At 38.4% G+C, this 12,521-nt stretch overlaps 1 protein-coding gene across 1 annotated transcript; it reads left to right on the top strand.

Annotated features, from left to right (window-relative positions):
- Positions 1–983: 983 nt before the first annotated feature.
- Positions 984–3,728, top strand: LOC111334185 (adenosine receptor A3-like). Its single transcript, XM_088744228.1, has one exon. It carries the CDS (start codon positions 1,615–1,617, stop codon positions 2,590–2,592), a length of 978 nt encoding a protein of 325 aa, XP_088600354.1. The 5' UTR covers positions 984–1,614; the 3' UTR covers positions 2,593–3,728.
- Positions 3,729–12,521: the final 8,793 nt, after the last annotated feature.

Raw genomic sequence — 12,521 nt, 5'->3', positions numbered from 1 at the left:
TCATCTGAGTAATTTGAAGTCATTATTTACAGAAGTGACCAATTATCCCTGTCAAAGGTTTCTCGAAAGACTTTTGCGTTTAAGCTTATCTATGATACGAGTGTCTTTCAGACTGCAGCTCATCGAAAAAAGAAAGAAAAAATTTAAGTGATGACGCTCGCCATTAGAATTCTGGCGCTTGCCATTACATGTTGGTGCTTGTTGTTAACCGGCCGTCAATGTTCGCCATTTTTAGGAGCCATACTGTCTCCATCTCCAGTAACTGTTTCATGGTTTAGCAATTTTCACATGTGCATGTTACGTATATATCATTTTTTCAATGTTCTCGTTTCATTCCAGAAGTGTTAAGCAGACGATGGGAGAGATATTTTATAATTGTAAGTTAGGTTGATGCCTTTCAAAAAGGATCTTCTCTTTGAACTTTAAAGATCCACGGTCAACTCCTTAGCAATGAAAGTGAGAAAAGAAATATTAAGTCTACTAACTGGTGCGGTAGGTCCGGTGTACGACCTTAGATATTATTTCCACCTATCTCAGTTTAACGTAGATTGTTAAAATTGCAGAGACGATGGTAATCAGATGGTGCGAAGAATATTTACACTCTAGAGGGCATATGAAACGTATACTAGTGATTATTCAGCGGGTTTTAGATATTTTTATAAATTTCCAGCTGAATAACTGTTCATCATCGTTTATACTGAAGAGCGAAATAAACGTCAGTTTCGATCGGCTGAGCACGAACCATCGACGTGTGTGGGTTTTATATTTGCAGAATTTAAGCGTTTGAGCGTAGCGAATGAGCATGTAATTAAGACATTGTACTTCTTTGGGGTCACCCACGCACTCGCAATGCAAAATAAACAAATGAGCTCAGAAAGTTCGTCTGTTAAACGGTTATAGAAGAATCCTTGCTGTAAGCTACCAAGTCAATTGGCTAGACATGAACTACCTTTATATTGAGGTAAGCCGGTGATATACTTCAATTTAGTCTTCAGACAAGATGACTACAGGCTGTTGCTTCAATGACCACCGAAAAAGGTGTCACATAGTTTTTTTAAAATTAAAGGTTATTTCCAATTTGCAAGAAGCAATCATTGGAACCACAACTGATATGCTTCCAAACAAATATTACCGGAGATAAACAAACAATTAATACCGGAGGATGAAAAATCACCTCTGCAGCAACTATCAGTCTCTAGGACAGGTGCAACTTCCCGGTAGACTAAAAGAGAAAACCAAATGTTTTTTTAGGTAATGCATTTAGGTGACCACGTCTATCTTGAAACTTTGGCCAACCTGAAAACATATTCAGCCTTCAGACTATAAATGTGTGTACGCGAGTGAAGGAAATTAATGTGAATCAGGCGGACCGCGTCGCCAAAGCCGAAAGATCTGCTTGAGCGTTCCTGTTTTTGACTCGAGGCAGGAAGTTCTCGGTCTAGTTTGCAGGTAGGATTAATTCTTGTTCAAGAGACGAGAAACGATGAGTATGATTTTGTTAACTCAGTACAGTGTTTTTCATAAAGTCATTCGCTCTGACGAAGGGCTAACGCTCGAAACCACCCAAGTTGTTCTTCTTTCTTCGCAGCGAAACACAGAAATAGCAAGGTGACAATGATGACGACGAAGACTTTGTTCTTGTCTAATAAGTTCATAATTTTCATTTCAATCAGGAAAAGTGAGCCAGGAGAGATCTTAAGGAAACAATTGCTTACAAACATGGATCTCAACTCATGGAACATTTTTTGGAGTTCGATTTTTGGGCTGATTGCGGTACTGATCTTGTTGGGAAATTTCTTCACCATCTGGGTATTCCACCAACAGAAACCACGTAAACGATCTTACTTTTTACCAGTCAGTTTGGCTGTTGCTGATTTAATGGTCGGATTGTTCGCCATTCCATTTTTCATAATACGGAGAACCACAGAATATTCATTGTTGTGGTGGCTCGTGTCAACCTGTTTTGACGCCTTTCCTGGTTTAACGTCCATCTATACGCTTGCAGTTATTTCCTTCGAGAGAATGTTTGCCATCGTATGGCCTCTACGTCACAGAACCCTGACGTTTAATAATTACATCGGTGCCATTGCCATACCGTGGATCGCAGCAGCAGTCTTCATTGCTGTGTTTATTCTTCACGCTAATGGGTTCATAGAACAATCAAGTTACAAATTTCTTCTCCTCCTCTTCCAGACCACGCCATTGCTAACCATTTGTCTCGCGTATTTCAGTATTTGGATCAAACGGAAATTCACAAAGAGAATCCCAAATCAGAGAGCTACAAGAGAATCAAAATTAGCCAATACTTTATTTTTGGTTATAGGAGCTTCTCTTTTAACTTGGATTCCATATCAAATGATCAATAATTTGTCATATTTTGAAGGTTGGGGTCTGCAGATTTCATCGACAGTTTTCTACTTTAGCAAGATTTTACAGTTCAGCAACTCGCTTGTGAACGTGGTTATTTATCCCTTAAGAATTCAAGAATTTAAGACAGTTCTCAAGAATATACTTCATTGTCGAGGGGCTGCATCTCAGAGACCTTCAACTGAACGTTTCCAACCATCTGTTCCTTTGAACAGGATTGCCTAATTGCGATTCTGAATCGTAAATTTTACACAAAGAGTGTTATCGCCACAGTTATAATAATTTCAAAGTCAAAGCAATTTTCTATTGTGAGAAATAAGCGAATTTAGCCATGAAGTTATAACATCTTTTCTTGCCTAATGAATCGACCTCAAACCTAACCTACATTAACTACGCTATGCAAAATACAATTCATCGAGAAACTCCCTGTGATATCCTGCTGCTAAGCTGCCTGAGTTGAAAGATCAAAAGCCTAAAAAATAAAAGCTTTTCAAGTTTCACTTTCGGAAGAACAACGGTGGCCCCATTGTTCCTCGCATAAAAATTATGAATTAAAAGATTAAAATAATTCTTAAAAAGACTACAGAAATCACCTTTTAAGCTGCAAAACACAAATAGACAAGCCTTCTTTTAATATTTTCAACCGTGGGTAGGTGGAGTTTATACTTTAGAAAAGATTGAGTTAGATAGAACAGCCCTGTAACTACGTTGCTCAAGCTGATGATTTCATGCCTGGCCAAGCGTGCTTTGGCCAAAGTAGGCGAAAAGAGGTTTTACCTTTGTTCTGTATATTTGCTCAGCGCTAAAAGTGTTAATGTTTAGACGGAATCGCCATAATAAGTTCACTCTCTCCCCTGCTTTTCGCCAGTTTCAGTTTTCTCCGCCAGCTTTGCCGATGTAGACCTTCCAGCACTCACGGGGAATCCTCTAAACTATGCAATCCTTTTTGGCCGGGTCGAAGGCATCCCTTAAGCATTCACGATGACCAACCGCAATTGTATCCAAGTAACTGTATTTGATAAGTCAACTTTGAATGGTCTTATTTGCGTAGTCTTGAATTACTTTTTTGAATTTTAAGTACGATGGCACTTTATCAAAAAAATACTTCTTCTCATCAAGATTGTATTATCACTCAAAATTACGTTTCCCCAATCATTTGGCCGGTGAATTAATCATCAGTCAAAATGTCCGCTTGTAGTTGAGTCACATTATTTTACAGCTTTTCATAATGAAATTTATTAATCGATTATTCAATTATGCTTTTATGTTTCCTTGCATTTTCACATTATAGTTAAATTCAAATTGTTCTTGCGATAATGTAAATTACTGCAAGTTGACAAGCAAATAAACCTGTTGTTGTTGGCGTGGAGATTGTTTGTGCATCTTGAATGTCTTCGTCTCCAAATTGATAGGTACTTCTTAGATTGTCCTTTTTTTCCCTCTTTTTTTCCCTTCTCTATGTAAGCTTTAGTGTGGAGCTACTTTTCAAATTAGAAGATACCACTAATTTACAGTAGTTTGTTGTAGCTGCAGTGGTGAATGATTCGTTCGACGTGCATACAAGGGTTCACCAATCAGTCATAAAGCTGCCAAAAAAAATTGAAAAGAAAATAAATAGAAGAGAAGCATGCTGTCCTTGGCAATGTTTCTGGGTGTGACAATTCAGAATTAGCCATCAATAAACCCAGAGATGTCATATCAATAAATGCACTTCGAGGCAGAGACCCTCGGACAGTCGGAAAGTTGTGATGCTCGGTTTTCTTTCCTTTTTTTTATTTTCGTGAAGCTTCAGCCGAATTCGAGAAGAATTTTACTATCTGCGTTTCCTCTGTGAATTCAGATGAACTTGTTCTCGCAGTCTCTTCCTCATTCCAAAGGGTGTCGTGGCTGGGTACTTGGGTTGTTGTGGGAGAAAAGAAGCCAATAGGGATTTATTTAGCTTTGACTAAGCACTTACTTCATTTTTTCTGTTCAACTGGATTTCATACCATGTACTTTACAGACTGCTTATCACAGATCAAAGAATCTCGATGAATTTTTCTACTCTCGTAACCGTATTAGTGTTCCCTCTCTCGATTTTCTTCTTCATCCCAACAGTTTTAGGCTACGTGAGCTTTTCTTATCTCAGCAAATTAAAAAGTGAAAAATGAGAGTAATAAGATGGTAGTTGACCAATTGACCCATCAGAGCGCGCGCTTTACTTTAAATTGACCAATCAGAGCGCCCGCTTTACTTTGGTCATGTTATAAAGTAAGATGGTAGTTGAACCATTATACATGTATATTCATTGTCAATCATTAATCACTTCACGGGTTTATTACAAACCAACAAAATGACCAGCTCCCAGTTTCAGAGCTTATTTTCTCAACTGCCTAAGTAGTGCTCATCACTGCGAAGATCGCGCTCATATTTCATTTATTTATCCGCAGTTTACATTGATGATGGAGGGGGACAAGGGGGCGAGAGCCCTGGGGAACAGGATGCGGAAGAGGGCGGGAGCTGGGATCTATCTGAGGGCGCGAGGTGGGAGCAGAAATTAAAAAGGCACTCGTTTTTTGTTTATTACTTCTTAATATCCAGTCAAAAACCAGTACCCAGAAAAGTTTTTTCACTTTTATTTAACGTCCACCGAGGCTTAAATTAAAATTTTATAAGAGAGAAAACGTAAACTTTTTTCCGGTGAATTAAGCCGAACAATAATGTTGATAACGCTCCACAAACGGTTGAAATACCAATGGTTTAACAATCCTGCGGCAGCGTTACGATAACGGCGGAATCAGTCGTAAGCCACTCAGTTTGCCGGATGTGATATTTTATTTAATTTAATTTAATTTAATAACTTCTAGAGAGCTGTTTTCATTCAATGATCAACAGCGCTTAATAACTTAGAATACTACAGTAAATTTAAATTTATAAAACTAATTACGTGTACATTAATATTAATAATGTATTTTAAAAATAAGAATAATACGGAATATCCATAATAAGGATCTTAATTAGGAATAAGGATCTTAATAAGGGACTTAATTAGTAATACTAATAAAAGTAATTGTCAGACAGGACACTTTGAGAAAGCTGCACGAAATAAATAAGTTTTCAGCTTACATTTAAAAATGGAAAATGATGGAAAATCACGTAATTCAGCTGGCAGAGCATTCCATAAGTACGGGGCAGCAGCAGAGAGTGATCTGTCCCCCAACGTGGCAAGCATTTTCCCCTTAGGAAGGTCAAGTAATAAACTTTGATTTGCTCTAAGATTATATACAGACCTAGGCTGGATGTTAATTAGTTCAATGATATACCTAGGCGCCCATCCATGAATAGCTTTAAATGTTAAAATTATGATCTTAAAATGAACACGATGTTGTACTGGTAACCAGTGAAGTTGACAAAGCGCAGGAGAAATATGCGAATACTTACTTAAACTCAGTACAAGTCTAGCCGCAGCATTCTGCACACATTGCAATTTGGCTATTTGCGACTGAGGAAGGCCATACAAAAGTCCATTACAATAGTCTAAACGACTAGTGATAAAAGCATGAATAAGCGTTAATAACGAATCGCGAGATAAATAATTCTTAATCGTCCTAATATTATGTAGGTGATAAAACGCGGAATTACAAATTTTATTAACGTGCGTTGGCATTGACAACTTATTATCAAACCCTGCACCGAGATTTCTAACACAGGAACTAGGATAAATATCACAATCCCCTACGGAAATATTCCATTCATCGTTGATCTTACCTAATTGTTGTCTAGTTCCTATTAAGATCAACTCAGTTTTATCGTCATTAATCATTAGCCTATCCCTAATCATCCAATTTCTTAAATCACAAATACATCTATCCATAGCACTGACAGTTTCATCAAGACTAGACTTATCATCAGACTTGAAACTAAGATACATTTGCGTATCATCAGCAAAGCAATGCACACTAGGAAGATGTTTCTTTATGATAGCAAATAGCTTTGATGCATAAACTATGAATAATAAAGGTCCAAGGCAAGAGCCCGGTGGAACACCACAGTCCAATTTAAAATAATTGGACAGGGCACCATGTATAGAGACCATGTATAGAGACAGATAGGAGTGGAACCATTTGAGAGCATTCCCACGTAAGCCAACATCATTATGCAAACGATCGAGCAACATATCATGGGACACTGTGTCAAATGCTGCGCTAAGATCCAATAGAACCAATGACGTTACATGTTGGGAGTTCATCTTTAAAAGAATATCATTCATTACTCTCAGTAATGCAGTCTCAGTACTGTGGTATTTTCTATATGCAGACTGGAATAAGAGAAAAATGCTATTTGCCATCATATGTTCATGCAACTGATTGAAGACAGCTCTTTCAGTAAGTTTTGACACATACTGAAGATTACTGATCATGACTGGCCTATAGTTCTTAAATACCAGATCAAGACTGGTCTTCTTTAATAACGGATTAACCAGTGCACAGTTCCAGTTTAATGCGAACGAACCAGACTCCAGGGACAGATTAATGACTTTGGTAATAGCTGGAAGAAGCACGTCAATACAATTAATCACCAAAGACGTTGGCATGGGATCCAAAATACAACTTTTCTTAGGAAAACCTTCAATGAGTTTACGCACATCTCCTTCTGACAATGGTTTAAAATGATCCATCAAAGCACCAGACCATGATTCAGTATCCTCGCTACAAACTTCTAATAAAGCTGAAGATGTTAATTTATCAAGCTCAGCGGGAATCGTTCTGATCTTATCAAAAAAAGAACGTGCCCATCTCATTGGCAAGAGTTAATAAATTATTTGATGGTGGAAAAGGAAAAACATGATCATGCTTCAGTAGTTTCTTAGTTGCCGTGAACAAATCCCTCGGATTGGAACTGTTCTTATCGATGAATTCCTTAAAATATTCACGACGCGCAGTATTCATAAGATAAGTGGTGTAGTTCCTCTTAGATTTAAATTAAAAAAAAATCAGAAGCACAGCCAGTTCGGCGCCATCTTTTTGCTGCCCTTCGCAGCTTTTTTTCTGCCTTTTATTAAAGACGATAGTAGAGCCAATATTACAATGACAACGAGACTTGTGAATATTATAATTCCTCGCGGTGGATATATAATAAGTTAAACTAGAAGCAAAGAGTTAGAAACGATTACTAAACTCTTAACGATACGTTCACTTAAAATGGCTTTTCATTTCTAAATGTCATGATCCCAGTATATATTAGAGATTCCTAAATGCAAGTACACATTTGAAACTGCAACAGTTATTATATTGAAAAGTAGACTGAGACCTCTTTCTCTATGGTGAGATTTTAGAGTCCATGGTCAAGCTGTGATAAGCAGTGAAAACTGGCCTGTATCAATGTTCCTCTTGAGAAAATTACCTCCTCTCCCCCGAAAAAATGTAACGCTAGGTCAAAACCGTGTCACGCAATGAACACGCACTCAAAGAATCGTTCTCTCTGACGTCGAAATTGTGGTAAAAAACAAATCGACAACTGTGCCTCATGGGTCCACAATAGTTATTCCGCTGTGATGACGAATATCGTTGTCGATAAGAGTACAGACCAAGCTGAACCACTGGCGGATCCAGACCTTGAGCTAGGGGGGGAGGGGGCGTTTTTTTGTGTGTGTTCACCTGCCGGAATTTTCTTGTTGTCATTCGTCGAAACAACCCAGATCCTCAGTCTAGACAAGCTTCCAGTTACTATTGGACTTGCCTGCCACACCCTCCTAAATTCCTAATATTACTGAACTGCTATTATTAATAAAATAATATCTATGATTGCTGTCATCTTTATCACAATTGTGAATTTTTTCATCTGTGTAACCTTCCCTCTTTTTCATGTTATATGGGAAAATAAAATAAATCAGTCCTACGGTCTAGCTTATCGTAAAATATGAATACAATGTTTGAAGGCAACAGCGACCATTACATCTCCATTGTTGCAAACAGATACGAACCAAGGACCTGTGATTTCATCGACTATCGAGGTCACAAATTTTCCCTCCAACGTGAACACTTTCAATCTCCAGTTACTAGTATCACAAATAATTCAATATTGAAGAGTCCACAGCAAGTTCTACCGGGGACGTACTACACATTCTTCACAAGACTCCTCGCTGCCAATATCATGCATATACACTCCTCTGTCATTAAATACCTTAACGCAATGTGCCCAATGATAAACGACGAAAATGTCGCGATGGAATACAGCCAGTTCAGGAGGTCTTTTACAACTCAGGTCGCAGAAAGGCTGCAAGAACTCTACCCCGTCCGGAGAGATGGGGTAGAGTATGTTCTCTGGCTTTGATCAGCTTTATTTTTCATCATTGTCTTCAATGTATACTCATACCAGAGGTTCGCACAATTTCCCAAAATCTCCCTCACCCTTGATCCGGAAGTCCCAAATCTTTTTCAGGTGACTTGATTAAAGGCAAGGTTACGTTGTAAGCCTAGCGTTTCATTGTGTATGAAATGACAACCAAGTCGTAACATTTTTTGTCACCTTCCTTGGTCCATTGACTGTAGCACCTCAAAGACAATCGCTGATTATTTGATAAGCCAACAACCTTGCAGTATCTCATACTTTCATTTACAAATGAGTGATTTTTTTATTACCGACAGGCGTAAAATCACTTACGTTGACGTAACTGTGGCTTAAATAAATTTCCATTATTTGCGCGGCTCTTACAAATGTACGTAAACAAAACAATCAATCTGTATACCTAGATCTTCAAGAGCTAAAAGTCTAAGGTTATGTGAGAATATAACTGGTCAGTTTTCCTAGAAATTGTACTGGTTTTCATTTACAAGCACAGAGCTAATCTTCTGCGGCCTTCTTTACTGGCGAAGTCAGAAATAACCTTATTAAAGTCGATTTCCTCTTGTTTATGAACATGTAACACGGAAAGCGAGGACACACTCGCATCCGACATATTCGCTCCGAAGTGACATCTTAAGCCTTTTATGCTGCCGAACCTTCTGTCTGAAGCACACGTATATATACATGTTAAAAATAAAACAAATGAATTAAGGCAAACTGTGCTGTTTAAAACAATTATCTTTTATTTTTTGCTATTTTGTTATTTTTTTTAATTTTTTTAAATTTTTTTTACTTTCTTCTTTTTTAGGTGCACACGTGCGAATCGTGCGTGCAGGTAGCTACGCCCCAGATATATATAAAGGGGGTAAGTTTCTAAATAAACTGTGCTGCTGCGTCGGTGGGGGGGTATAATAAGGTAATTATGGTTTTCATCAACCGAGTTGAAAATCAGTAAATTGGCCGCCGTAAAGGGTTTTAAAACTGCTGCCTATTCGAGTGTTCATCCTTCGCCGTTACAAACATTATTAACTCCCTTGATAAAACCAAAATTACCTTGCTGATCTGTAGATTGTTTTATTCTCCTCTATCTTAACTTGTTTAGAAGCGTTTAGCTTATTAGAAATCGAATGCGACGAAAACCAGACGTAAGGACCTAGTGTCTGCACTGTCACAAGCAGTTATGCAATTAGAGGTTTAATAAACTCGTTAATATGTGAATCTGAGGGTGTTTTCTGTTAATCGTCATAAAGATTCAAAGTTGGTTATTCCCAGCTCTGCCTTCCTACCATAGACTTACATGCAAAAATTTCTTTAACTATCTTTGAATCACGTGAAACGCCTTTTCAAACATACGTAGGGCAACCTGAGCAGAAGCAAAGCACATAATAATAAGATATTACTAAAAATAAACTTTCCATGAATTAAAAGGGAATGCAAAATACAAAAAATGGAATACGAAAGTCTACGTTCGACATTTTTTACCGTCAACTGTTAAATAAGCCAGCCAATGTTAGCAGGTAAATGTCCCAGATATCCTTAATTAAGAACTAAATGATTGCCTTAATTAGGTCAAGTTCTATTAAATCAAAAACGCACTTTTTATCAACATTGTTGTGGCTCATTTCGAAATTATTCCCCTTATAAGCCCCCGGGATATAAGCCCCTATGTGCATAAGCCCACCCAAAACCCCTTACAAAGTTGTATCGGCCCAAGGCTTATAACCGAAATTTTACAGTATAAAAGTATGAAAGATGAAAATGTTAATTTTCCACTATGCAGTCAAAGAAATTTTCAAAGAAGTGTCTGAAGTTAACTCTGGGATTGCTGTGGTTTTACTTTCTTCGCTTTGTGATTAGTCCACAAAACTCGGGCTACCTTCTCAACCAATCAGATGTAGAGGTAAAAACAATCGTAACGTTCTCATTCGCGTTTTCCGCGTTTCAAAATGCATGCCTTCATTTCGAGTCCTCATTGGTTGGTAATGATATCGGTCTTTATATTGACGGGTCACTGTGATAAATTTGGTTTTGGTTTTTCTACACTTAATGGTAAACTGTTCCATGACTATATAATTTGAATATATCAACAAAGTAGAAATGGTAAATTGGCCACCGTTACGATTATAAAAGCTGACGTTTCGAGCGTTCGCCCTTCGTCGGAGCGAATAGAGGAATTGTGGGTTGCGTGTGATTTTAAAGGCAGAAAATGGAGTTACGTGATTGGTGGGAACATGGCAACGGAAAAAACACGTCATGATAAAAACTAGTCATGATAAAAGAGTCAAACAGAATAGTTCAGAGCCTGCTGTACTTAAGAGGAGAACAACACCAAACTCTGTCTCTAAAACGTAATAGTCTTTGTAACTTAGCTCATGGTACGAGGAGCTTGTTTCATATGATCATCGTAATGCTTATGTAGGGCGCCCTCAGCGCGGAATAACACCTGACAAATCCAGCAGCTGAACTCTCCGCTCAAGTGTACTTTGTTATGACGGTGAACGCTTTCTGCTTGGCTAAAGCGCTTGTCGCAAACCTTGCACTGAAAAGGCTTTTCTCCAGTATGTACCCTGTTGTGACGGCGAAGGCTTCCTGGTTGGCTAAAGCACTTGTCGCAAACGTTGCAATGATAAGGCTTTACTCCACTGTGTACCCTGAGATGTAGACGGAGGTTTTCTTCTCGGCTAAAGCACTTTCCGCAATCCTTGCAGTGGAAAGGTTTTTCTCCGGTATGTACCCTGTCATGTTTTCGAAGTTTTCCCGATTCGATAAAGCACTTTCCACAAACCTTGCACTTAAAAGGCTTTTCTCCAGTATGTATCCTGCGATGCCTTCGAAGGCTTCCTGCTTCAGTAAAACATTTGCTGCAAACCTCACACTTAAAACGCTTTTCACTAGTATGTGCTTTTTTCTGACGGCGAAGGCTTCCTGCTTGGCTTGAGGGTTTGTTACATACCTTGCTTTTAATGGGCCTTCCATCCGAATGAACCCTCATATGTTCGCGAAGTTTATGTGCTCTTTCAAAACACTTGTCACAATGGAAGCATTTAAATATCTCATTACCATCCCCATCTTTGCTAGCTTTATGAGACATCGCACTTAACTCTTTTAACTGACCTTTTCTGTAACAGAATAACAATAGGGAAGTATATAAGTATTCAAATTCGACTGAAAGTTGTCTTATTCTTATAAAGCACGTTTGCCCTTGGACTATGCAAACTACCACCAATGGATTAATAAGATATTTTGAGGGTGCAGATGCGGACAGAAGTTGTGTATCGGAACCCTAACTTGATTCATTTAACCACATGCTTTCACAGCTGCCCAGTATTCAAGCTATAAAAGAGAGAAGCGCATTAATTTGTTTTCGCCGGTATTAGTAAGTAATCAGTGCTTCATTTCTCTACTATTCCTTTGAGGTCCTGTAATAGACCAATCAAACGATATATCAAGCTAGAGGCTTGACCCATTCCAGCAAAGACCGTACATAACATCTTCAGTCTGACTGAAAAGACCCAATTTTGGGTGTTTTTATTGTAAGGCTAAAGTTGTAATCTTCCTGAGCCATAAGATACAGCTGTGCGATTGAAGAAAGACCAAAATATAGATAGATAGATAATAATCTTTAGACAGGGTGCGTTCTCACAGAAGTGGTTTTCAGAACGGCCCTGTAAGCACCCACCCAACCCACCCCAGGGGAGGACATCCATCACACAGTAATCTCGTGCGTGGGAAATTAACGTCTCCTACCCCTAACCCTGCAGGAGACGGGACCTCCATTTATTCGTCCCTATCCGAGAAGACTAGAATATCTAACCATTTCTTGATGTTAC

The sequence above is a fragment of the Stylophora pistillata genome, chromosome 14, assembly GCF_964205215.1.
Source record: "Stylophora pistillata chromosome 14, jaStyPist1.2, whole genome shotgun sequence".
NCBI classification, from domain to species: Eukaryota; Metazoa; Cnidaria; class Anthozoa; order Scleractinia; family Pocilloporidae; genus Stylophora; species Stylophora pistillata.
The sequence above is the reverse complement of the archived record's forward strand: the minus strand, read 5'-3'. Positions and strand labels throughout refer to the sequence as shown.